The following is a 27,225-nucleotide window of genomic DNA, read 5'->3' as shown; positions in this document are numbered from 1 at the left end:
ATTTCCTAAGTACTTAACAGTGTGCCAAGGGCTTTGTAGGTATTATCTGCATTTAATCCTCAGGAGCTCCAAGACATGGGTGTTTTTACCACCACGTTCGAGAGGAAGAGACCGAAGCTCACCCCTAAGTGCAAGGGGCGGGGTGGGGGGGGACTTGATTCGGGGCTCAGGGAGGTCTGCCTCCGACCCCGACTTCAGGGGGACAGGGCCTCCCGGAGCCGGGGTAACAAACTCTGAGCCAACGAGAGCACCTGGGGACCCCGCACGCAGGGCTTCCTCGGCGGCGAGAGGCCTAGACAGCTTGTGGAGGGGTGGGCGGCAACGCTGACGACCAAGCAGGGGCCCGGGAGCGCGCGTGCGCGCGGCCGCGACGCCGACCCCACACCTGAGGGGGCCGGGCAGCCGGCGGGCGCCCGCGACAGCGGCCCTTTACCTCTCCGGCTGGCGTCCATGCTCGGGTCTTCCTGCGGCCACACCGCGGGGACTCGCGGCGTCCCCTTCGGCCCTTCCCGCGGCCGGGCCGACTCCCCGCGGCAGAGGTTCGGGGAGAGGCAGTCGGAGGGCGGGGCAGCGCAGCGGCCGCAGACTGACGCGCGGCGGGCGGCTGGGGGCGGGCCCCGAGGCGCCGGATTGTGGCGTCACCGCGCAGGGGCACGCCCCGGGCCCCGCCCCCGGGCCCCGATTGGGGAGCGGAGGGCGCGAGGACTGCTGGGGTGCGGCGCCGGCCTGCTGCCCGTCGGGACTCCGCCCCCAGCACCTGGCGGGCCTTGTCGCTGCGGGACGAGCGGGAAGACGTACCGGCCTCATCGGGCGTCCGTGTCCCGTGGGTCCCGGAAAGAATTGTTGGTTGAGCTCAGGGTAACATTTAACCGGCTCCAGATAACTAGATTGCCAAGCAGTACTTCAACCTTTGGATTAGTGAACATCCTGGGTATGAAAAGCATGTATATATTATCTTAATTCTTAACCCCAATAATCAGTTTGCATTTCTTCTCGACGCAGGGATCGAACTCGGGTCTCCCGTATTGCAGGCAGACGCTTTACCATCTGAGCCACCAGGGAAGCCCCAAATAATTAAATTTACAACCAGCAGTACTTGAACATTTGGATTGGTGAAAATCCTGGGGATGAAAAGCATCTACATATTATCTTAATTCTTAACCCCAGTAATCAGTTTGCATTTCCTTTCTGCTTCCTGAGCTTCCCCCCACTCCCTCTTCTTCTGCCACCACCTTCTGCCTTTTTAAAAATCTTGAGTCATCAGTTTTCCTTTATGATGGAAGAGAGCTGTAACATGAGCAAGGCGTTGAATTATCCGTGGCTTTCCACAATTTGTTTAAGTTCGAAGGAGTTACTTTTGAATCCTTGGACGTGAGAACAGATTGGGACCGGGCAGCGTTCTGTAATGTGTCCTCCGCAGCAGGTCTACGGGCATTCGGGGCTGGATGCATGATTGTTGGGCTGTCCTGTGCAGTGCAGGGTGTTTAGCAGCTCTCCTTGACCTCTGCGCACTGCATGGCAGTAGCAGCCCAACCATTCCACCCCTGGTAATGACAGGAAAGGTCCCCAACTGTTGCCAAAGGTCCTCTGAGACGCAAAATTGCACCCCCACCCCCCACCAGCATCTCTGCTGTAATAGAAAAAGTACTGTCTTTGAAGGCAGATACGTGGAACGTAATTGTGAGTTTTCTGCTGCAATTAGTTCCTGCATCTCTTGAGTTGCTTTGTAAACCTCTCCAAGCCTGAAGCCCCTCTTGTCTAAGATGTAAGAGATGCTACTAACTTTGTAGTTGTAAGGATTAACACATGCAGTGCCTGGCAGAATGAGAAGTTCAGCAAATAACAGTTTTCTCTCTTTTAAGACTTTTGTCTCAGAAGGGGAATTCAGGCACAAAGGAGTAAATTAGGAACATTATGAAAAGGAAAGGGGTATCTATAGCCAGAAATTCACCTGAATTCCTGATTTTCTAAGACTCCAGGAAAAGGAGAAAATTAGATTCAGAATTGAGAAATGTGGAAGTATGTGATGGTTTTGTGGCCCCAGGACAAAAAGTCATTTAGAAGGGTACAGGGGCAGAGTACCCAGGGGTACAGGGTCTGCTGCAGTCCATGGACTTTGCTACAGTCGCAAAAAGTCGGACACGACTGAGCGACTGAACTGAAGTGAGGGGCAGAGAGTCAGGTATTACCTAGAGAACAAAGACACTCTTGCCTACCTACTCATTAATGCTTGAAATCGCTAAGAACAGGAAGCCTTTTATTCCAATACTAGCATCTGGAAAGTATCTTGCATATACTAGACCTCCAGTAAGCATTTGTGAAATTGGACTAGACCTGAAGCATAAAGGGAAAACGCTTCTGGGAGAGGCAACACAGTGACCTGACTCACTCAAGGGTGATGCCAGTCTCTCTTGTGAAAGTAGGCTTTGGGTATCAAAAGTAAATTTTGGCTTCCAAAAGGAAAGGGGCTCCACGATTGAGAGACAACAAAATGAGGGTTGTGAAGACTACATTGCTTGGTAGCCAACTTCAACTGAAACCATCCTCATTTCATGATTTTTAAGTATTTTGTTCCAATTCTTTCAAGAAGTGCACGATAGAGTCCTTTTTCCAACCATAGCAGAGAACTTATTAGCATGAGTCCCTTTATGATAGTTAATTTAATTATCCTTCGTCTTCACTCTGTATAAAAATGAGAGAGAAGATCCTTTCTGGTTGCTATTCCTGGAGATAACCCCTGATCATGGGTAAATGTATGCAGCTGGTCTGAGTTCACTCCCAGGAACACACTTCCAATGGGGAATCACCACCAACTGCAATGTCCTTGGAGCATAGACGTTCCTGAGACCCTTTGTTGAATATTAAAACATGAATTTCTCATCGTTAAGAAATCATTCCAATGATACATTTTCGTTACTGATATCTAGAGGCTTGTCTATCTGTGTTTTAGAAGGAAAGCAGTTTTCTCCCTTAATACATTGGTATGTTTACTTTTCTGACTTTCTTCTTTTTGTCTTAGCTTTTCAGCTCAAAACTAAGACGTATGCTTAGCTGCAATAACTATTCATAGCCTATTTTTCTATTTATCTCTTTAATTCCCTGTATTACGCAGGTGGCTTTTATTCTTCTACTCTTATTTAATGGTTTCATCAAGCCTGTTTTTAACTAGATGAGTTTGAAGCTCTTTGGAAATAGAGATACAAATGAAATAAGCTATGTATTATTATATACCATAATATATAGCCTAATACATATACTCTATATGGGCTTCCCAGGTGGAGCTAGCAGTTAAAGAACCCACCTGCCAATGCAGGAGACATAAGAAATGCAGGTTCGATCTCTGGGTTGGGAAGATGCCCTGGAGAAGGAAATGGCAACCAACTCTAGACCTCTTGCCTGGAGAATCCCATGGACAGAGGAGCCTGGTGGGCTTCAGTCCATAGGGTCACAGAGAGTCAGATACGACTCTTATTCTTCTCTTATTTAATGGTTTAATCAAGCCTATTTTTAATTAAATGAGTTTGAAGGTCTTTGGAAATAGTGATACAAATGACATAAGCTATATATTATTACATACCATAATATATAGCCCAATACATATACTGTATGGTTTATTGTGTTTTATTACTTATTATTTAAAAACATTGTATTATTACGTTTACATTTAATCTGTATCTTTATAGATTACCATTGCTTTCATAATTTAGAGAATCTATGTTTCTCTGTTGGGCCATGCTCAGCGTTATGGATGAAAATTATCCAGTGAATGTAACGGAGACACCAAGAGGTAAAGGCCAAGATAATCTTTTCCCATTCAGTGGCTAATTATAAACATATTTCCATCTTTACTGTCCCTGAAGGATAAAAATGAAGGACATTTTTTCGGGGATTTTTTTTAAGGTGCACCCTTCAGGGCAGGGAGAAGAAATGGAATTAAATGGTGTTGGTTTTCGTTTCAAAAGGAAATCCCCTAGGTTTTGGTGGGACCCTTGGAAATCGAGCTATTGACTATTTCTTAACCATTCTCCGATCAAAATACGGTAGCTTATTCATTTATCTAATAAATGGATGAGAAGATGGAACTTTAGAGCTTGGTGGTACTAAATGTTATGAAGTAACGGGTTAATTTGCTGCTTGTCACTAGAGGGGGCTTTAGGAGAGGTTTGAACCGCGTCTCTGTGAGGAAGACAGCCGAGCCACAGGAGACCGTATTAACCTAACACATCTCACTCAAGGAGCGTGAGGGGTGAAAAGCATTTTGGAACATGACTCCCAGGTAGAACTCCTCCAGTAATAGAGACATGTATACTGAATTATTTCCTGAGCGCAGGAAGAAATTATTGTATTATCTAAAGGCCCTTCATGAATAAAAAATATCATCATTGTCAACCTGTAACTTGATTTTTCTTAATTTGATTGTTAAAGCTGGAGAGACCAGTGATGACCATAATTCTCAATAAAGCAACATGAGCCTAACAGAAAAAAAAGACAAGAAAGGGTGATAACAGGGTAAACTGATCCCAAAAGACCGTTTTGAGTTCCCGTAGGAAAAAGAACTCTGGTATCTGAACACAAATATCATCTTGTCTGTAGAAAATCATCATTCTCAATTGTGTAACACTACACAGAGGTCACTGCGCTTTTTATTATGCTCCATTCCACACTTTAGTTTTTCTTTTTCTTACAGTTTATTCTTTTTAAAAAGATTTTTTAAGCTTATTTATTTACTTTGTTGGGTGTACTAGGTCTTGTTGCTGTGGGCAGCCTTTCTCTAGTTGTGGGGGAGCAGGGGCTGCTCTGTAGCTGTGGTGCCTCCTCTCGTTGCAGCGCGTGGGCTCTAGGCGTGGGGGCTTCAGGAGTGGCAGCTCGTGGGTCTGAGAACTTGGGCTCAGGAGCTACAGGCGTGGACTTAGTTGCTCTGTGGGATGTGGGAGGTGGGATCTTCCTAAACCAGGGATTGAACCTGCAGTGGCAGGTGGATTCTTAACCACGGGGCCACCAAGGAAGCCCCTCCCTACAGCTTAAGAGAGCACTAGATTATGACTCTGGGGGGAGCTTAGCTGATCTCTTGCTACTGAGAAAAGAATCACTCGTAGAATTGCATGTATTAAGCCCACTGGTAACTATCATGCGTCTCCATGGCTCCCCAGGTGTGTTCCTTAAATCTTTTCATCCAAGTAAGAGAAAAAGTCTCCGTGAACAGAACTTAATCATTCTGTGGTTACTAGGTAGCCTGTCCCTATAGCTTAAGAAGAGCATTTTTGTCTTTTTTCCACTGCCAATCAGTTGCCACAATACATCGAAGGTGATGCTTGACCTAAAGGTTTGGTTATCTCCACTTCATGCATTCTCTGTTTATAAGTGTCTTCACCGTTAAAAAGAAAGCAAAGCAAAAAGCATAACTGACGTGTTACTTTACCCTGATATTATTTTTTTCACTTAAAGAATAGAGTCTGGAGTTTTAATGATTAGTGGATTTCTGGGAAGTTGCAATAAGGCTCCTCTAGGTGTGCCTGTGAATCACGAATGGCCACGTGCAATCAAATAAAAAGCCCTGAGTTTGTAAGCCACCAATGAATACCATCGCTTTTTAATGCCCTAAGGGAGCTAATCTCCACTCTAGACAAAATTAAGGACAGAAATGAAGGACATTCAGGACTATTTAAATTTAGACTGCATTAATTACTTCTTTATATTGTTTGAGCAAGCAAGCAAACCTCTGGGAGATAGTGGAGGACAGAGGAAGCTGGCGTGCTGCAGCCCGTGGGGTCACAGAGTCAGACAGGACTTAGCGACGGAGCAACAACAACAAAGCTTAGATGCTGGAGATGAGACTGGGTTACTGACTCCCCCAGACGTGTTCAGTCTCTGCCTCTATCTACTGAAATATAGGTTTCTCTAACCTTCTCTGAGTCCTTTCATTTCCTTGTCTGCAACAATTTTTCAGTGTTCACTGTGTTTCCTGTTTTTTTTTAAAAAATCTAACATTTCCAACAGTATGAAAATACGTAATGAAAACAGCTCTTGTTACCTAATATTAAGTGTCCACTGGAATGTATACCCATAGGAAATTTCAAATTAAAGAAAAGTGTTGTGAGTTAAAAAATGTGTACAGGAGACACAGTCTACAGTGAAGGCATAGTCTAGAAACTTTGGTCATGGTCTGGGCACAGAACGATTTCCTCTGTGTCATTTATAACATACAGAGTAGATCCTTACATAAGATAACTGGACAAATAAGCTAAAAAAAGTGATGCTCTGAGCCTTATTAATTTACTTTCTAAACAAGGCTAACAGTAAACAAATACCTTCCCTAGTACATCAGAAAATGTTGGGGCTAAAAGGATGACAGTAATCACCAAGTCAAAACCTTCATCTTGCTGAAAAGACTCCTGGAGCCCAGAGCACACCCTCAGCCCACACAACTCAGCTTTCTGACTCCTGATTTAGTGCTCATTCCACTAAGTCAGGAAACAGGCAGTGAGACAATTATCTCAGTGACATTTCATTATATATGTTTGCTGTCTTATGCATGTACTACCCCCCAAAATGGAAATTTTATTTTATTGTGCAATCATGGAAACATAAAATGGAAAAGGTAAATGAGAATTTGCTTCAGTCCTTTGTCACAGGCAAACCTGGATTTAAGCTGCCTGAGAGAAATGAAATATGTATAAAGTCATACATTTTTCTAAAAGACCGATTTATTTGATTCTTTCAAAATGAGAGCAAGCCCAGTTGAGCCCAGTTTTTCTCCTACCCTAGAGATGAGCATGAAAAGGCAAAAAGATAGGACACTGAAAGATGAACTCCCCAGGTCGGTAGGTACCCAATATGCTACTGGAGATCAGTGGAGAAATAACTCCAGAAAGAATGAAGAGACGGAGCCAAAGCAAAAATAACACCCAGTTTTGGATGTGACTGGTGATGGAAGTAAAGTCAGATGCTGTAAAGAGCAATATTGCATAGGAACCCAGAATGTTAGGTTCATGAATCAAGGCAAATTGGAAGTGGTCAAACAGGAGATGGCAAGAGTGAACATCGACATTTTAGGAATCAGCAAACTAAAGTGGACTGGAATGGGTGAATTTAACTCAGATGACTGTTATTTCTGCTACTGTGGGCAAGAATCCCTTAGAAGAAATGGAGTAGCCATCATAGTCAACAAAAGAGTCTGAAATACAGTACTTGGATGCAATCTCAAGAATGACAGAATGATCTCTGTTCGTTTCCAATTCAATATCACAGTAATCCAAGTTTATGCCCTGACCAGTAATGCTGAAGAAGCTGAAGTTGAATGGTTCTATGAAGACTTACAAGACCTTCTAGAACTAACACCCTACAAAAGGTGTCCTTTTCATTATAGGGGACTGGAATGCTAAAGTAGGAAGTCAAGAGATACTTGGAATAACAGGCAAATTTGACCTTGGAGTACAAAACGAAGCAGGTAAAAGGGTAACAGAGTTTTGCCAAGAGAACGCACTGATCATAGCAAACACCCTCTTCCAACAATGCAAGAGAAGACTCTCTACATGGACATCACCAGATGGTCAGTACCAAAATCAGACTGATTATATTCTTTGCAGCCAAAGATGGAGAAACTCTATACAGTCAGCAAAAATAAGACTGGGAGTTGACTGTGGCTCAGATCATGAACTCCTTATTGCCAAATTCAGACTTAAATTGAAGAAAACCACTAGACCATTCAGGTATGACCTAAAATCAAATCCCTTGTGATTATACAGTGGAAGTGACAAATAGATTCAAGGGATTAGATCTGATAGAGTGCCTGAAGAACTATGCATGGAAATTCGTGACATTTTACAAGAGGCAGTGATCAAGACCATCCCCAAGAAAAAGAAATGCAAAAAGACAAAGCTGTTGTCTGAGGAGTCTTTACAGATAGCTGTGAAAAGAAGAGAAGCTAAAGGCAAAGGAGAAAAGGAAAGATATACTCATTTGAATGCAGAGTTCCAAAGAATAGCAAGGAGAGATAAGAAAGCGTTCCTTAGTGATCAATGCAAAGAAATAGAGGAAAATAATAGAATGGGAAAGACTAGAGATCTCTTCAAGAAAGTTAGAGATACCAAGTGAACATTTCATGCAAAGATGGGCACAATAAAGGACAGAAATGGTATGACCCTAACAGAAGAAGAAGGTATTAAGAAGAGGTGGCAAGAATACACAGGAGAACTATACAAAAAAGATCTTAACGACCCAGATAATCACGATGGTGTGATCATTCACCTAGAGCCAGACATCCTGGAGCATGAAGTCAAGTGGGCCTTAGGAAACATCACTATGAATAAAGCTAGTGGAGGTGATGGAATTCCAGTTGAGCTATTTCAGATCCTAAAAGATGATGCCATGGAAGTACTGCACTCAACATGCCAACAAATGTGGAAAACTCAGCAGTGGCCACAGGACTGGAAAAGGTCAGTTTTCATTCCAATCCCAAAGAAAGGCAATGCCAAAGAATGCTCAAACTACTGCACAATTGCACTCATCTCACACATTAGCAAAGTAATGCTCAAAATTCTCCAAGCCAGGCTTCAACAGCATGTGATATTCAACAGCATCCAGATATTCAAGCTGGATGTAGAAAAGGCAGAGGAACCAGAGATCGAATTGCCAACATCCATTGGATCATCGAAAAAGCAAGAGAGTTCCAGAAAAACATCTATTTCTGCTTTATTGACTACGCCAAAGCCTTTGACTATGTGGATCACATCAGACTGGGGGAAATTCTTCAAGAGATGGGAATACCAGACCACCTTACCTGCCTCCTGAGAAATCTGTATGCAGGTCAAGAAGCAACAGTTAGAACTGGACATGGAACAACAGACTGGTTCCAAATTGTGAAAGGAGTACGTCAAGGCTGTATATTGTCACCCTGCTTATTTAACTTCTATACAGAGTACATCATGCAAAATACCGGGCTGGATGAAGCACAAGCTGGACTCAAGATTGCTGGGAGAAATACCAAGAATCTCAGATATGCAGATGACACCACCTTTATGGCAGAAAGTGAAGAAGAACTAAAGAGCTCTTGATGAAAGTGAAAGAGGAGAGTGAAAAAGGTGAATTAAAACAGCATTCAGAAAACTAAGATGATGGCATCCAGTCCCATCACTTCATGGCAAATAGATGGGGAAACAATGGAAACAGTGACAGACTTTATTTTCTTGGGCTCCAAAATCACTGCAGATGGTGACTGCAGCTGTGAAATTCAAAGACGCTTGCTCCTTGGAAGAAAAGCTATGACCAACATAGAGAGCATACTAAAAAGCAGACACATTACTTTGCCAACAAAGGTCCATCTAGTCAAAGCTATGGTTTTTCCAGTAGTCATGTATGGATGTGAGAGTTGGACCATAAAGAAAGCTGAGCGCTGAAGAATGGATGCTTTTGAACTGTTGGTGTTGGAGAAGACTCTTTCGAGTCCCTTGGACAGAAGGAGGTCAAACCAGTCAATCCTAAAGGAAATCAGCCCTGAATATTCATTGGAAGGACTGATGCTGAAGCTGAAACTCCAATATTTTGGCCACTTGTTGCGAAGAACCAACTCATTGGAAAAGACCCTGATGCTGGGAAAGATTGAAGGTGGGAGGAGAAGGGGATGACAGAGGATGAGATGGTTGGATGGCATCACTGACTCAATGGACATGAGTTTGGGTAAACTCCGGGAGTTGGTGATGGACAGGGAAGCCTGGTGTGCTGCAGTCCATGGGGTCACAAAGAGTTGGACCTGGCTAAGTGACTGAACTGAACGGAACTGAGAGATGATCACTATACCATAATCCAGAGATAATCTGTCATTCACGTTGAGTTTGGGAACATTTTTCATTGGAGAATTAATCCCTCAGAAGGGGCAGCTTTCTGGACCTCCCTGGTGATCCAGTGGTTAGGAATTCACCTGCCAGTGCAGGGGACGTGGGTTCAATCCCTGGTCTTGGAAGGTCACGCATGCTGCGAGGTAACTAAGCCCATGTGCCACAGCCCCTGAAGCCTGTGGGTGTAGAGCCCGTGCTCTGCAGCAAGAATGTGTGTGTGTGCTCAGTGATGCCTGACTCTTGGTGACCCCTTGGACTGTAGCCCACCAGGCTCCTCTGTCCATGGAATGTTCCAGGCAAGAATACTGGAGTGGGCTGCCATTTCCTCTCCCAGGGGATCTTCCCCCCGCCCAGAGATCCCCATCCGTGTCTCCTGCATTGTCATGTGGATTCTTTATTACTGAGCCGCCCGAGAAGTCCAATACATGTGACAAAATTGTGGTTAAAGTGTAAAAGAGAAAAGAGGTATGCAACACTAGGGATGTGTCCTTCAAGCTAAGAGTATGTCTCTCTTTTTCCCTTTCCTCCTTCCTCCAGTCTGGAAAGTGAATGTGATGGCAGGACGTGGAGCAGCCATCTCAGACCATAAAGTGGTCCTGGGGATGAAGGCAATGCTCAGCATAGTAACAGGTTAGAAGGAGCCTGAGACTTTGACACTGTGGAGCTTCATATCAATCCTGGAGTATAGTCCAACCCTAGTAGACTCCAACCCTGGGGTCAGACTTTCATAAAAGCAAAAACTAAACTTTTGCAATTTTTTTTTTAGCTACACACGCTATGCTGTGTAGCATGTGGGATCTTAGTTCCCTGACCAGGGATTGAACTCCTGCCCCTTGCAGTGGAAGCATGCAATATGCTGCCAGGGAAGTTCCTGCATTTTCTATTCCTCACTATTATACATAATCCTCACCCAACATAATTAGAATATTTGTAGACTTCAAGCCACACTATGGAAATGGATTCTTCTAGAAAGTAACTTTTTTGGCCATTTGGAATATAGACAATTCAAAATGTCTCCCCAAATAGAAATTACAATAGATTTTTTTTTTGGTTTACTATTCTATATGGGTATTTTCATTATTTCTAATAAAAGCAATTTGAGAACTAACTTGAAATAAACCAAACTCATATTCAAATTTTATGTAAAGGTTGCCTTCCCCACTGTATTCTCTGTTCTTGGCATTATGCCAAATAATTGTTCTAACAATTCTAAAAGTTTCGCTTATGATAGCATGAAAATATTATAGGTTGAAGACTTACGAGATGGAAATCCATGGGGTGCCCAGTGCTGACTAGTTATGTGAACTTGATTATGATACGTCCCTGAGCTTCTCTGAGCCTCAGTTTCTTGACTTTTAAAATAAAAGAGTTAAAATGCAATAAATATTACTTCCAGTCCCTATTTGGTGAAAAACACCATGTATTTTCAAAAAGTAGCTTTTTCTTCATGTTCTGACAAAGACCAAATTGCTAAAACTTTGGAGTTATTTTAGAACCCATGTTATCAAGCTGCTCATGGAAGATGGCAGATTTAGTGTTAGTGATTTCACTGGTATTTTGATCTTAGAAAATTATTCATTGTCTTAAATTATGTTTAAGCACCCAGATTGTTGACACTAGCATCTTAAAAAAATTGAAAAGTTTCAGGGTGAGGGAGTAAATCATTCTGCCTGGTATCTTCTTGACTGATTGGAGTGAGGCATCTTATATTAAACTGAAAAGAAATTGATTTCTTTTACCTTCTTCTCTGTTAAATATGTTTTTACATATTCCTTATACCATACTTCGGTGTCCTCTAGTGGTCACAGTCTAAATCAGAAGTCAGAAAAGCCTGCGGTGAGTGGACAGTTGATGTAATGTGTGAGGACGATAGGTGCTTGGTTACAGGTACTGCTTTGTTTTCAGCAACAGGCATGATCAAACACGTCGCCCAGTTGCCCAGCACACATAAGCACCAATGGCATGTTGTTGTTCAGTTGCTAAGTTGTGTCCAACTCTTTGCGACCCCCTGCACTGCAGCGCGCCAGACTCTTCTGTCCTTCACAGTCTCCCAGAATTTGCTCAAATTCATGCCCACTGAGTCGCTGATTGTATCTAATCATCCCATCCTCTGCCACCCTCTTCTCTTGCCTTCAGCAAGAGAAAACCAGCACCCAGGTTTTTTCCAGTGAGTCAGTTCTTCGCATCAGGTGGCCAAAGTATTGGAGCTCCAGCATCAGTCCTTCCAATGAATATTCAGGGTTGATTTCTTTTAGGATTACTTGGTTTGATCTCCTTGCAGTTCAAGGGACTCTCAAGAGTCTTCTCCAGCACCACAATTTGAAAGTACCAATTGAAAAAAAAAGTACCAGCTGGTAAGTCATGATCTTTAGGTGTTAGAGGCCAAACCTGGCTGCTCATCAACAATCTCCTGGAGAGCTTTTGAAAAATACTAATACCTAGGCCTCCCTCATAGCAGTTCTAATTTAATTCAGTTAGGGTTGGGCTTGTTTGTTGATACATAACTCCAAAGTTTTAGACATTGGTCTTTGTTAAAACACTGGAAAAAAGCTACTTTTTAAAAATACATGGTGGGGGTTGGATGAATTGGGAGATTGGAACTGACATATATACACTGTTATGTATAAAATAGTTAACTAATGAGAACCTACTGTGTCTAATACTCAATGCTCTGTAGTGACCTAAATGGGAAGGGAATCCAAAAAAGAGGGAACATATGTAAACATATAGCTGATTCACTTTGCTGTACAGCAGAAATTAACACAACATTGTAGAGCAACTCTACTCCAATTAAAACAAACAGTAAGGGATTTCACTGGCGGTCCAGTGGTTAGGACTCTAAGCTTCCACTGCAGGGGCCTGGGTTCAATCGATCCCTGGTCAGGGAGTGAAGGTCCTGCAGGCTGTGCAGCATGGCCAAAAAAATAAAAGAAAAAATGAAAAAACTGAACCGTGTTTCTCGGGTATCTTCTGAGTTTAACAATGAAGATACCAAGGCACAGATTATTTCATTTCCTATAAATCAAATAAGGGTCATTTCTGGCATGTCAAATCAGTTCTGCTCAACTCAAATGCATTCTTCTCTCATTAGGCAACTATCGTTGAAGTCATGTTTTCCCAAATAATTTGTAAGCCTATTGAGAGACAGGATTGTACTTTTATGTTTGTCTTAATTGCAAGGTAGAGTTGAGTTTTGATGCCTTTTTATTCCCAGCACCTCGCAGAATGACTCCTTTAGGGAACGTATCCAACACTCATTTGTTGGTTAGGATAGCATTTCTCTCCGCGAGAATGCGTGTTCCTCTCTGTCTTCATAATGTCTTTTCCAACATTTCTCCCCATCATGCTTAGGGTCAGTTATTAGAGAGCAAACAGAAAGGGAGGTCAAAGAAAAGGTGCCCAGAAAGGAGGTCAGAACAGGCCCATCAGAGTGAGCATGACTTACTCTTTCCCTGGGCTCCTCCGTGCTGTGGTAGTCAGGGTAGGATAACTGCTGTGAAAAAGCCACCATCCCCTTCCCACCACATTTCTGGGGCCCTGGCAAATAGATGGGGAACAGTGGAAACAGTGGCTGACTTTATTTTTTTTGGGCTCCCAGATCACTGAAGATGGTGACTGCAGCCATGAAATTCAAAGACGTTTGCTTCTTGGAAGGAAAGTTATGACCAACCTAGATAGCATGTTAAAAAGCAGAGATATTACTTTGTCAACAAAGGTCCGTCTAGTCAAGGCTATGGTTTTTCCAGTGGTCGTGTATGGATGTGAGAGTTGGACTATAAAGAAAGCTGAGCGCCGAAGAATTGATGCTTTTGAACTGTGGTGTTGGAGAAGACTCTTGAGAGTCCCGTGGACTGCAAGGAGATCCAACCAGTCCATCCTAAAGGAAATCAGTCCTGAATATCCATTGGAAGGACTGATGTTGAAGCTGAAACTCCAATACTTTGGCCACCTGATGTGAAGAACTGACTCATTGGAAAAGACCCTGATGCTGGGAAAGATTGAAGGCGGGAGGAAAAGGGGACAACAGAGGATGAGATGGTTGGATGGCATCATCGACTCGATGGACATGAGTTTGGGTAAACTCCAGGAGTTGGTGGTGGACAGGGAGGCCTAGCGTGCTGCAGTCCATGGAGTCGCAGAGTCAGACATGACTGAGCGACTGAACTGAACTGAACTGATATTATGTGTGTTAGTTGCTCAGTTGTGTCCAGCTCTTTGCAACCCCATGGACTGTAGCTCACCAGGCTCCTTTGTCCATGGGATTCTCTAGGCAAGAATCCTGGAGTGGGTTGTTATTTCCTCCTAGATGTTTATATCTCCTTTTTGTAAATTCTAGTTGACAGGGGTCTTTGTGTTAGCCAGCTGCTCTTCAAACAATTATTCAAGCTTCTGGCTTCTGTAGGGGGATCACCATTTTTCCCACGTGACTTCACGGTCACTTGGGCATGGCTTTCCAGCTGGCAGATGAGAGAAGAGAGAGAAGGATTACCCCTGGAACATTTCATGGGCCAGGACCGCAAGTGGCCCTCATCGCTTCCGTTCACATTCCATGCGGTTCTCAAGGGAGGCTGAGAAGCCAAGTCTACCTCTGTGTACAGGAGGAAGAGGTTATGGATTTGGTTGTACACTTGGATGTGTAGTTTTTAATATATATTTCTTTTGGTTGTGCTGGGTCTTTGCTGCTGCAGTTGGGCTTTCTTTGGTTGCCGTGAGCGAGCTTCCGGTTAAGGTGGCTTCTCCTGTTGCTGAACGTGGGCTTCAGGGCGTGTGGGCTCCAGTAGTTGTGGTGCTCGGGCTTAGTTGCCCCGAGGCACGTGGAAGCTTCCCGAACTGGGGATCCTGAGCTGTATCCCCTGCATTAGCAGACGCGTTCCTAACTTTTGGACCACCAGGGACGACCTACACTTGTATATGGGTGCCCAAACAGGAAGTCATTTGTAGGGACAGGTTGGACTGGCTGAAATGATCATAGCAGCAACTACTGAAAACAGAACGTTGGGCAGCCAATCCGCCCTCCTCCGCAGTAGCCAGAGAGAATGTCTCACCTCTTAGCTGTTGCTGTCTTGTGTCATCGTTTGCTTTGCCCTCCCCCGAGCAGTGACTGACAACAAACGTATGGGCATAAACCGATGTGAAAGAGAACAAAGCCACCCATGTTCCGACAAGCCCCAGCTGTCAGGACACATCTCTAATACCCCAAGTACTGATCCCAAGTGTTTCTTAGAAGTGATCTCTTTAAAATAAATCAAGCCAGAATGCACTTAACATCCATCATCTCCTGCTTTTATGTCGCTCTGTAGTATGAGTTCTGTGGCGTTTTGTCGGGCCCTTTGTTGTTGAATAATAACACTTTTGTTTGGGGAAAAAAGATGGCAAATTAGAAAGGAGAGCATGTGTCTATTGCAGCAAATATAAGAGGCCCACTTTTATTCCTGGGAATGGGCTATCATTGTGTGTTCCTATGCCACGGTGCTCTCTCTCACATAGAAAGGCTAATCTTAGAGGGGGGTAGACCACTCACCAACAAAGGCTTGTCATATCCAAGACCTAGAAAAACCACAGGAATAGATTAAAATCAACGTTTCTGCAGCTTATCCAAGGCACATGGAACGCTTAGTCACTGTCTGGAAATATAGCCCAGCTTTGTACACTAGGTGAGGTTTCTGTGAACTTTGCAATGGAAATGTGTATCTTCTTCCAGCTGTTGCTTGAGGATATTTAATCTGCAGAAACAGTTGAATTGCAGCTTGTCATATCTTTGCACAAATTAAAAAGCTATTTCACACTATGTGAAATATGATTTCTTTGCAAGAATGGTTACGAAGAGTCAAGATCCCAGACCATCGTGAATGCATCAGTCACTGACTTTTGGACCTGTTGACCACAAATGAACATAATCAGTCAGAATTCAGTAACTTTTTGGTCCTCAGCTGTTGCTCATATTTTTTGTTAGCTCTCAGAACTAGTAACTAAGCTAGAGTAATGGTGGTTGAGATGTGCCATTCTGAATTAACACTGAGCTGTAGAAAATATGATAGAAAATGTGAGTTACTCATGGTTAGTGGTAATTATGATAATAATCTTGCCTTTAGGTAAAGCCTAAAGACACTGTAAGAATGTCAAAGGGCTAGGGAGAAAATGTCAAAAGTATAAGATATAATAATTTAATCAGAATAAACAGAAAAGTAAAGGCAGAACTTTGAGAGGGTACAGCGTGCCTCGCTTGTGCCTTGGAGCTCACTGTCGTTGTCGCTCTGGATCTGTTTCTCTGGGCTTATGGCTCCAAAGCCTGATCAGGCTGGATAGGGGAGGGGGGAGGCTACCAGTTAGTGTTACGACCAATCTAAGGCTAAGAGCTTTCCAGCTGCCAGGCAACTGTCATATGGTAGAACCACCCCGTCTACAGTGAGAACCTTTTAACCCTCCTGGGCAAATAGGCAGGCAGATGGGGAGGGGCATGGGCTTTATTTGTTGAGCCTCTATGATCCATAAAGCGCCACTTTGAGTGCTAAGGGAGTGACGCAAGGTGGTGATCGGGGCGGGGGGAGGAGGAAAAGGGCTTGACCTGAGTTATCGGGAGATGTGACTCAAAATTCCTTTTATGTGGCAATGGTCTCTCCTACACTTCCCACCCCTGCCTCAGCATAGACTGTGTATTCCTAAAGGACAGGAACCCCAGTAATATACAGCATGATGCCAGAAAAAAACCTCAGCTTTCTAGTCAGATTACTCGCTCTGATTCTACATTTATTTAACTTTTCCTGAACCTCCATATTTTTACTCTATAAAATGAGCACTAAAACAAGGATCTCAAAGGGTTGTTTCGTATACATTAGGCACTCACAGCTAGCTTCTCTTCCCCTGGGTTCTTGCTTATAATAGATTCTTAATAGAGAAATTAATTGAAGACATTTTGTAGAATTATAGGGTGTTTAAACTGGAAGAACCTTTCAAAATCATCTAGGCAATTATCACACAGAATTTTAATCGTATTTTTCCTTTTCTTCGATTTATGAATTGATGAGAGAAGAGCTGTTATCATCAAAATGTAATAACATCTCTCCTATTAGATAGGAAAAGATAAAGAATGAGATATCCAATATTGGTGAGGATGTAGAGAAACTTCACACATGCCTTGTTTATGTATACAATTTCCAGGGTGCAGTCCCGATGATATGGACCAAATATTTAAATATATATATGTATTTGACTTAGCAATCTCACATCTAGAAATCTATTCTGTGGAGGTAATTAATCAGTAGCACAAAGATTTATGTAAAAAGTTTTCATTGTAATGTTGCTCATAATAGAAAAATGCTGGACACACTTAATACTCCTAACTAGAGTATTAGTTAAATTAATCTGGGTGTATCTATGTGGTGGAATATATAACAAATCTATACTAATTGGTATGGAGAGATCTTCACAATGAACTGAGCAGGAAAGCAGGTCACAAAGCATCATCCAGAATACTCGTTATTTATATTCATTTATTAAGGCATGCATGTGTCCATGCACAGAGGGATGTTGGAGGAGGGTCACCACAGTTTTAAACAGTTACCTCTGGGTGATTTGGGCTACTTTTTACTTTCTTCCTTTCTAAAATGCGTGGATTGTCTACTTGAGCATGTGTTGACTGACTTTGCAATCAGAAAAAAATCATAAAGCTATTTTCAGTTTGAAACAAAAGTCAGAAAAATAAATATTCCTTCATGTTTCGCAAGTTAATTATGCTGCTTGGTAGTGTCACTGTGCAGAACTGAAGTTTGTTTTTATCACTTAGCTAACTGCCCGACCGGTTGTGTCATGGCCATAACTGTCGAAAGCCCACACTCCAATCCTTCTTAGCGTCTCCATTTCCCATTTTGGAAGTTCTGGGACTTCCCGTGGATCCTTTTTTTGAAATAAGGCAGTAAGTAAATAAATAAAGAAAAACCACTCTGTCTCTCCCTAATTTTAAAGCTTATCCTATCATAAATCCATTTTTCCCCCTAAATAAAAGCAGATGGTTGACCCTCCTGTAGTGTAAATCTGTCAAGTGGCAACCAAACAAAACAGATTTCCTGTCTTGTGATTAAAGAATTTTAAGGACTACCGGGTAAGATGCAGGATGTGTACTGTGTACTGGTTGCCATGGTTTCAACTGAGGATAGGCTATTTAAGCTTATCCTTAATTTGGATAGACAGGAATCTCAGCTTTGTAGGGTTAAAAATGGTGCAAAGGCATGGTTATATTTAGATTGAATGGGAACCTGACTATAGTAACAGCTAAAAAAGTGGTCCCCCTCTTTAACCCTTTGGCTACCAAACTGGAAAAAAGAAGTGGATTGAATTTCTTCAGAAAATAAAGCTGGCATGACAGAGAGAAGGCTAGTGTTTAAATATGTAGTATTTTTGAACTAACACCCTGATATTAAAAAAAAAAAAAGGTTTACTTAAAAGGCCTGTTTTAAGCTTAAAAATGAGCTAGTCAGTTCCCATGGCACTTTTACTCTTGAAGGATTCTAGACTCGAACCAATTAAACATTTTTAGCAACTAATTTCTTTTTCTGTTTGCAAATAGCACTTGGGAGCAAACAGACAGTGGAGCCTTAGTAGTTTATCCTTGGTTCTGTTACCCATATTATTTCACGTAGCTGTGTGTTATTAAAAAATGTATCAAGGGCTTTAACACTGAAATTAAAGGGGACTATGAAGACATGTACTAATTTCAACTCAAGATTTCCAACCCCTCTTTTTGGAAACTGCAGAGGCTCTTTATGGGCACCTGGTGGTTTGGAAAGTCCATCCGAATCAGAATCAGGAAACAGAAGTTCCAGTTCCAGTGCTGCCCCTGATTGGCTCTGGGATATGGGGCCAATCAATCAGTTAATCTGCCTGGGCCTCAGTTTTCTTAACTGTCAACTCTTCCCTTTTGAGGATACTTCAATCAGATGAGTTGTCTACTTAAAACTTTTATATTTCTTTTTAAATAATCGCTTTATGATTTCTATAAATAAAACCCACGTGGAAGCTGATTGTGAAAACCAGAGAAGCGGGGTTCTGCTTGTTAATGCTGCTCCCACCCTTGACTTACTAAGTATGAGCCCCCAGGGCTTCCTAGAGCACCATTTGAGAACCATTGATCTGCATATCAAAGATATATTAAAGATAAACTTTCATATTTTGTTCAATTTTAAAATTCAAAATAATGTCATAAATTTTTAGAAGGCTAGACTCTCCATCCTACACCAATGAAAACAAAGCCTAGCAACTCCCAAAAGACAAGAGCTATGATTTTTAGCATTATGGGTTATAAGCACCGTGGCCTTCATTTTCCTGGTCCTTGACCTCCAGGGACATGGATGTGAGTCCTCTCCCCAAGGTTTATTTATTATTTTGTTGTCGTTCAGTCTCCAAATCATGTCCAACTCTGTGACCCCCATGGACTGCAGCATGCCAGACTCCCCAGCCCTTCACTATTTCCCAGTGTTTGCTCAGACTCATGGCCATTGAGTTGGTGACGCCATCCAACTATCTCGTCCTCTGCTACTCCCTTCTCCTTTTGCCTTCAGTCTTGGCCAGTGTGAGGGTCTTTTCCAACGAGTCAGCTCTTTGCATCAGGTGGCCAAAGTATTGGAGCTTTAGCATCAATCCTTTCAATGAATATTCCGGGTTGATTTCCTTTAGGATTGACTGGTTGGATCTCCTTGCAATCCAAGGGGCTCTCAAGACTCTTCTCCAGCACCACAATTTGAAAGCATCAATTCTTTGATGCTCAGCTTTCTTTACAGACCAACTCTCTCATCTGTATATGACTACTGGAAAAGCCATAGCTTTGATTATATGGACTTTTATCAGCAAAGTGATGTCTATGCTTTTTAATATGCTGTCTAGGTTTGTCATAGCTTTCCTTCCAAGGAGCTAGTGTCTTATCAATTCCATGATTGCAGTCACCATCCACAGTGATTTTGGAACCCAAGGAAAGAAAATCTGTCACTGCTTCCATTTTTCCCCCATCTGTTTGCCATGAAGTTATGGGACTGGATGCCATGATCTTAGTTTTTTAATGTTGTTTCAGGCCAGCTTTTTCACTCTCCTCTTTTACCCTCATCAAGAGGTTCTTTAGTTCTTCTTTGCTTTCTGCCATTAGAGTAGTATCATCTGCATACTTGAGGTTGTTGAAATTTCCCCCAGCAATCTTGATTCCAGCTTGTGCTTCATCAATTCATCGAGTCCAGCATTTCACATGATATACTCTGTTCAGTTCAGTTCAGTTGCTCAGTCGTGTCCGACTCTTTGTGACCCCATGAACTGCAGCACGCTAGGCCTCCCTGTCCATCATCAACTTCCTGAGTCGACCCACACCCATGTCCATTGAGTTGGTGATGCCATCTGGCCATCTCGTCCTCTGTCGTCCCCTTCGCCTCCTGCCCTCAATCTTTCCCAGCATCAGGGTCTTTTCCAATGAGTCAGCTCTTCACATCAGGTGGCCAAAGTATTGGAGTTTCAGCTTCAGCATCAGTCCTTCCAATGAACACCCAGGACTGATCTCTTTTAGGATGGACTGGTTGGATCTCCTTGCAGTCCAAGAGACTCTCAAGAGTCTTCTCCAGCACCACAGTTCAAAAGCATCAATTCTTTGGTGCTCAGCTTTCTTTATAGTCCAACTCTCACATCCATACATGACCAGTGGAAAAACCATAGCCTTGACTAGACGGACCTTTGTTGACAAAGTAATATCTCTGCTTTTTAATATGCTGTCTAGGTTGGTCATAACTTTCCTTCCAAGGAGTGAGCATCTTTTAATTTCATGGCTGCAGTCACCATCTGCAGTGACTTTGGAGCCCAGAAAAAATAAAGTCAGCCACTGTTTCCACTGTTTCCCCATCTATCTGCCATGAAGTGATGGGACCGGATGCCATGATCTTAGTTTCCTGAACGTTGCACTTTAAGCCAAATTTTTCACTCTCCTCTTTCACCTTCATCAAGAGGCTCTTTAGTTCTTCTTCACTTTCTGCCATAAGGGTGGTGTCATCTGCATATCTGAGGTTTTTGATATTTCTCCTGGCAATCTTGATTCCAGCTTGTGCTTCTTCCAGCCCAGCATTTCTCATGATGTACTCTGCATATAAGTTAAATAAGCAGGGTGACAATATACACCCTTGACGTACTCCTTTCCCAATTTGGAACCAGTCTGTTGTTCCATGTCTAGTTCTAACTGTTGCTTCCTAACCTGCATACAGGTTTCTCAAGAGGCAGGTCAGATGGTCTGGTATTCCCATCTCTTTCAGAATTTTCCACAGTTTATTGTGATCCACACAGTCAAAGGCTTGGGCATAGTCCATAGAGCAGAAATAGATGTTTTTCTGGAACTCTCTTGCTTTTTCGATGATCCATCGGATGTTGGCAATTTGATCTCTGGTTCCTCTGCCTTTTCTAAAACCAGCTTGAACATCTGGAAGTTCATGGTTCACGTATTGCTGAAGCCTGGCTTGGAGAATTTTAAGCATTACTTTACTAGCATGTGAGATGAGTGCAATTGTGCGGTAGTTTGAGCATTCTTTGGCATTGCCTTTCTTTGGGATTGGAATGAAAACTGACCTTTTCCAGTCCTGTGGCCACTGCTGAGTTTTCCAAATTTGCTGGCGTATTGAGTGCAATACTTGAACAGCATCATTTTTAAGGATTTGAAATAGCTCAACTGGAATTCCATCACCTCCAACAGCTTTGTTCACAGTGATTCTTCCTAAGGCCCACTTGACTTTGCACTCCAAGATGTCTGGCTCACAGAAGTAGATGTTTTTCTAGAATTCCCTTGCTTTCTCTATGATCCAGCGAATGTTGGCAATTTTATCTCTGGTTCCTCTGCCTTTTCTAAACCCAGCTATACATCTGGAAGTTCTCTGATCACATACTGCTGAAGCCTAACCTGAAGGATTTTGAGCACAACCTTACTGAATGTGAAACGAGTGCAATTCTTAACTCAAAATAAAGGGATCAATTGCTTGATGCATTCCCTTTGCTGTGTTGTCTGTTTATTTTGATGGGGAGATATCTAACCATTAACTTATCGTTCCATAATTTAAAAGTTTTTATATTCTTTTTGATTTTTTTATGGCTTTGCATAGCCCACCAACTCCGTTATTCTGAACAACAGAATGCAACTTTTAGGGATAATGTGTTTATTCTCAGTGTTAATCCAACCTCTGTCTGTATTTATGCAGAACTCTTTTGCTTTTATTTGGGAGAAGGCAATGGCACCCCACTCCAGTACTCTTGCCTGAAAAATCCCATGGACGGAGGAGCCTGGTAGGCTACAGTCCATGGGGTCGCTAAGAGTCGGACACGACTGAGCGACTTCACTTCACTTTCACTTTGCTTTTATTTAGAGAGGAAGTTGCAATGCTGAGAAAAGCTCTGGTTGGAGGAAAGACTTGAGGGCTCCTGTGGAGGAAGCTGGAGTTTGGACTCCAGAATGACTTTTATTAAAAACTGATGAAAATGATTTTTATTCCATTTCTACTAAACATAGACCACTACTGGGAAATAGTATGAAAAAGGACAGCAGATCTCAGAATTTCACTATTTCAAACAAGATTTCAGGACCAACAATGAAGAGTTGATCTGATTCTTGTCTTAACGTCTCTGAATAGCTGTAATCTGTTGAGGCATCGATTGTGGTACAACCTGCAGCCGAAAGCATGGGTGCTTCCAGGTGCTGTGCTACACAGATAGAATAAAGCCGAGTACAAGTACTGTGAATAGTGTGATCTCTATGAGAAAAATAGATTGTGCTTAAAACTAACATTTGCACTGTACTTCCAAAACCACTCTACAGACTATTTACAGAGTAATCCCATCAACCACCCAGCACTTGGTGAAACAGAGCAAGTATTTCAACCCTGAAAGTCAACTTATAAAACATCAAGGGGATTGGTAATCGAAGGAAATAGGCTGGAAATGACAGGCTGGAGACTTAGCTGAATTTCATTTTTTATTTTTAACCTTTAAGATGTAATATGTATTCAGAGAAATGCACATAAATGTCACATAGCTGAATGTTCACAAAGGTAACATACTTGCGTAACTAGTTCAGTTCAGTCCCTCAGTCATGTCCAACTCTTTGTGACCCCATGGACTGCAGCACGCCAGGCCTCCCTGTCCATCACCAGCTCCCGGAGTCCACCCAAACTCATGTCCATTGAGTCAGTGATGCTATCCAACCATCTCATCCTCTGTCATCCCCTTCTCTTCCTGCCCTCAGTCTTTCCCAGCATCAGGGTCTTTTCTAATGAGTCAGCCCTTTGCATCAGGTGGCCAAAATATTGGAGTTTCAGCTTCAGCGTCAGTCCTTCCAATGAACACCCTGGACTGATCTCCTTTAGGATGGACTAGTTGGATTTCCTTGCAGTCCAGGGGACTCTCAAGGGTCTTCTCCAACACCATAGTTCAAAAGCATCAATTCTTCGGTGCTCAGCTTTCCTTATAGTCCAACTCTCACATCCATACATGATCACTGGAAAAACCATAGCCTTGACTAGACGGACCTTTGTTGACAAAGTAATGTCTCTGCTTTTTAATATACTGTCTAGGTTGGTCATAACTTTCCTTCCAAGGAGTAAGTGTCTTTTGATTTTAATGTGTAACTAATACTCATGAGGAAACAGAATATTACTGAAAACCCCCAAGTCTTCAAGTCACTGCCTTTCTTCCAGGTTACTTTAACAGCCTCATTTTTTAGGATTTGAGAAAGCTCTGTTATCTTGTCTTCCAAGGTAAATTAGTTTAGGGTGTTCTTGACTTGTTTGTAGATGAAATGATACATTTACTTGATGCGCTCTTTCGTGGCTGGGGTCTTTCATTTAACTTGACGCGTCTGACACTCGGTCTGTGTTCACTCCGCTGTAGAGTACTAAACTGTGAAGCTGTACAGTTTATTGATCCATCCTATTGTTGGTGGGCATTTTGATAGTTTTTGGGCTTTGACTACTATCAACTCTGCTTCTAACGAACGTTCCTGTTATATAGATGTGTAATTTTCTGTGTTTATTTTTACTCTGCTGGGTCTTCACTGCCGCGAGAGCTTTTCCCTGGTTGTGGCAAAGCAAGAGCTGCTCTCCAACTGCAGTGCTTCTCATTGTGGCGGCTTCTCCTGTTCTGGAGCACAGGCCCGATGCTTCAGGAGTTGTGGGTCCCCAGGGGTGCACGGGCTTCGTTGCTCCAGTGCCCATGGGATCAAACCCTTGTCTCCTAGATTTTCAGGTGAATTATTTACTCCCGAGCCACCAGGGAAGCCCCTAATGAACATTCTTGATCATATCTTTTGAGTATACATTTAAAAGTGAAATTGCTATGTCATAGGACAAGCACATAATAGGTGCTGCTAACTAGTTTTCCAAATAGTTGTACCAGTTTACACTCTCAACTGTGTGTGTGTGTATGTGTTAAGCCATTTCAGTCGTGTCTGACTCTTTGTGACCCCACTGACTGCAGCCTGCAGGCTCTTCTGTCCATGGGATTCTCCAGGCAAGAAAACGAGTGGGTTGCCATGCCCTCCTCCAGGAGATCTTCCCAACAGCAGCTGATGAGAATCCTGGTGGCTGTCTTTTGGTATTTTTTGTTATTTGTTATTTCTGGTGGGTAAGTAGTGGTATCACATTATGCTTTTAATCTGCATTTACTTGATGACTAAAATGTTGAGCACTCTTTCACATGTGTATTGGTCATTTCAATAGCTGCTTTTGTGAAATGTCAGTCTAGGGTTTTTGCCCAATTTCCAGTTGGGTGTCTATCTTTTCTTATTGATTTGTAGGAGTTCCTTACATCTAATGGATAATTTCTTGATTTTCTTAAGAACAACGTGATTTTTTAGTATTCATATTTATGCTAGAGATTTATTTGTTTTCAGGTATTCTGTTTACTATGAATCTTAGACTGATGTTTATTGAGACCTGGAAATCTTCTAATGACACTTGGCTAGAAAAAGTAACCTTATTCCAGGGGTGGCATCCCAAAACATGCGTTTGTAGCATGGACTTGGAATCTCACCTGGAGCCTGCTACTAGCCAACTGAGTTATTCTGGCAAATGCAAGGTCACTCTGGCTCTCTGTCTCCTCCCTTATTATAAAGGTCACTGAAACCAGTGATGAATCTATAGATTTAAGAGTGAATGGGCCTAGGATTCACTCATAGACACTGGCTCCCAAGAGACATAGATAAGGAGATAGTACACTTGTATCTTCTGGCTAGCCTCACCCCCGCCACCCCCACCCCCCCCACACACAAAAGAAATAAAATAATAACTAAAACGAAATTCATGACTTTTAATGACAGAAGACAAAAAAACAAACCTCATTATTTATCTTTGGAGTATGCTACTGCTAAGTCACCTCAGTCGTGTCCAACTCTGTGCGACCCCATAGATGGCAGCCCAGCAGGCTCCGCCGTCCCTGGGATTCTCCAGGCAAGAACACTGGAGTGGGTTGCCATTTCCTTCTCCAGTGCATGAAAGGGAAAAGTGAAAGTGAAGTCGCTCAGTCGTGTCCGACCCTTAGCGACCCCGTGGACTGTAGCCTACTAGGCTCCTCCATCTATGGGATTTTCCAGGCAAGAGTACTGGAGTGGGGTGCCATTGCCTTCTCCGCCAGGTTAACTAATGAAGTAAAAACCTGATAAAAACTTTTTCTGGTGCCTCCAGTTCAAACAGCTCCCCCTAGTTCTGGGGCACGCAGCAGCTATTGGGATGGCTCTTCCTTATTCTAGACTCTTCCAGGGAGCTCACTGTTTCTTGGCCTATCACGTGGGTTGTTATTTTGTGCCCTCTCTGCTTAAACTACTCTAATAATTGTTTCTGTTTAAGAAGACTCAACGACACACTGGGAGCCCATCTTCAGTGCCAAGCACACCCAGAAAACGGGGACCGACCGTGTTCTATCGCCTCCTCAGGAGGGCTCCTCCCTGTGGAGTCTGCACTTCCTGGAGGAGTGGACTCCGCTCCATCGTGGTTGGTATTCTGCTGGGCTGCCTCTTCTACTATGGAGCCCAGTGAACGGAGTCACCTGGGGCAGGATTGAGAGCTGGGAGGGAAGAGAAGAAACAGCAGGCAGGGCCACGTTCCCGGTGGGGATGGTGAGGCTGGGGTCACAGGAAGGGAAGAGGTCTCCAGAAGAGTCTGCAACATCAAAGAAGAGTGCCCGTATCTGCAGCCAGGCATGGCAGGGAAGACTTAGCGTCATGACCCAAAATGGTGCCATGAAATACGGCTGCCTCTTCATGAATCCTGCCCTACAATCTAAGGAAAGGAGAGTTGGGGAAGGACAGAATGAGCTGGGAGAAACCACTAACTAATCTTAAGCATGAACTTACACTGTGTCCATTTCCATGATAGGGAGCAATTCCTTATTCTGAAAACTGGTTCATAAAGAGAAAAAATTGAACATTTTTTTGGGGGGAGGTCCTTTCCTGCTTGGACCATCTGAAGATCTGAAAGTGTTAGTCACTTAGTTGTGTCCGACTTTTTGTGACCCCATGGAGCCCACCAACCTCCTCTGTCCATGGAATTCTCCATAGCTCAAGGTAATTAAATAGTTTATGAGGAAATGATCTTCTTTATACAATAGTTTCAGCTAATAAATGCGAAAACAGCAAAAGAATTAGAACATCATCATTTTGCAACCCCAAATGATTGCTCTAGGCAATAATCACAGATGAACAGAAAACAGAGGAAAGCTATTGGAGAACTTTATAAGGGGAAATTGAGGAGAAGTTAAGGGGAAGTTGAGGCTGATGACACCCGAAACCGCTGATTGGTCCCATCGTCACCCAGAAAGACACAGGGGCATTCATGCGATGCCATGCAAATCCAAACCCTCACTTATGAAGCGTCCCTGCTGAAACTGGTGAAGCTGACTCTGCTCGAGATCTAATTTCTTGTTTACAGGAAACGGGAGATAGGGAACTACTGACGACACTCAAGGAATGGACTAAAATCCAAGGAACTCGACTGTGCGACTGTGCAAAAGACCTGACAAAGTTCCTTCAACAAATAAATTAGAAGCAAAAAGAAAAGACGGAAGAGCGATCATAGATCGAGAGGCAAGAGATCGATGAAGCACAGACAGAAGGCAGGTCGTGCTCGGATCCCGTTTCAAACAGGCCAACTGAAGAAAGAAACCATGTATGAGACAGTTGGGGTGAATTCGAATGCTGACTAAGATATCTGATATTTTTAGGAATATTGTGTTAGTTTTTGGGTGACATATGGCATTTTGCTTATGTTAAAAAGGAGTCGTTATCTTTTAGAGGTATTTTTATTTTAATTTTAAAAATAATTGTGTTTACTTAGTTCACTATTTCTGGCTGTGCTGAGTCTCTATTGCTTTGTGCGGGCTTTCTCGAGCTGTGGCGGGC

The 27,225-nt window shown here is 42.9% G+C and overlaps 2 protein-coding genes across 18 annotated transcripts in view; one reads left to right on the top strand and one right to left on the bottom strand.

Moving 5' to 3' along the window:
- Positions 1-564, bottom strand: part of SPATA7 (spermatogenesis associated 7) — a 36,869-nt gene extending 36,305 nt beyond the window's left edge. For 15 of the 17 annotated variants that reach the window (XM_081510384.1, XM_081510382.1, XM_081510381.1 and 12 more), the window contains exon 1: positions 434-564. Coding sequence is in view for 6 of the 17 variants with exons in the window: in XM_081510372.1 (XP_081366498.1) it covers positions 434-452 (19 nt within the window). In the remaining 11 variants the exon portion in view is untranslated. Of the gene's footprint in view, positions 1-251 lie in introns of all 17 variants that reach the window. The other 2 variants (XM_081510376.1, XM_081510379.1) reach the window with 2 other exon arrangements.
- Positions 451-27,165, top strand: LOC145513867 (uncharacterized). The gene is made up of 2 exons (XM_081510802.1): positions 451-931; positions 25,676-27,165. The coding sequence occupies exons 1-2, from the start codon at positions 451-453 to the stop codon at positions 26,161-26,163; spliced, it is 969 nt and encodes a 322-aa protein (XP_081366928.1). The 3' UTR covers positions 26,164-27,165.
- Positions 27,166-27,225: the final 60 nt, after the last annotated feature.

The sequence above is a fragment of the Giraffa tippelskirchi genome, chromosome 7 (assembly GCF_054371585.1).
Source record: "Giraffa tippelskirchi isolate mGirTip1 chromosome 7, T2T-mGirTip1v1.2.pri, whole genome shotgun sequence".
In the NCBI taxonomy this organism is placed as follows: domain Eukaryota; kingdom Metazoa; phylum Chordata; class Mammalia; order Artiodactyla; family Giraffidae; genus Giraffa; species Giraffa tippelskirchi.
Note: the sequence above shows the minus strand (reverse complement) of the source record. Positions and strands in the feature narration are given on the sequence as shown.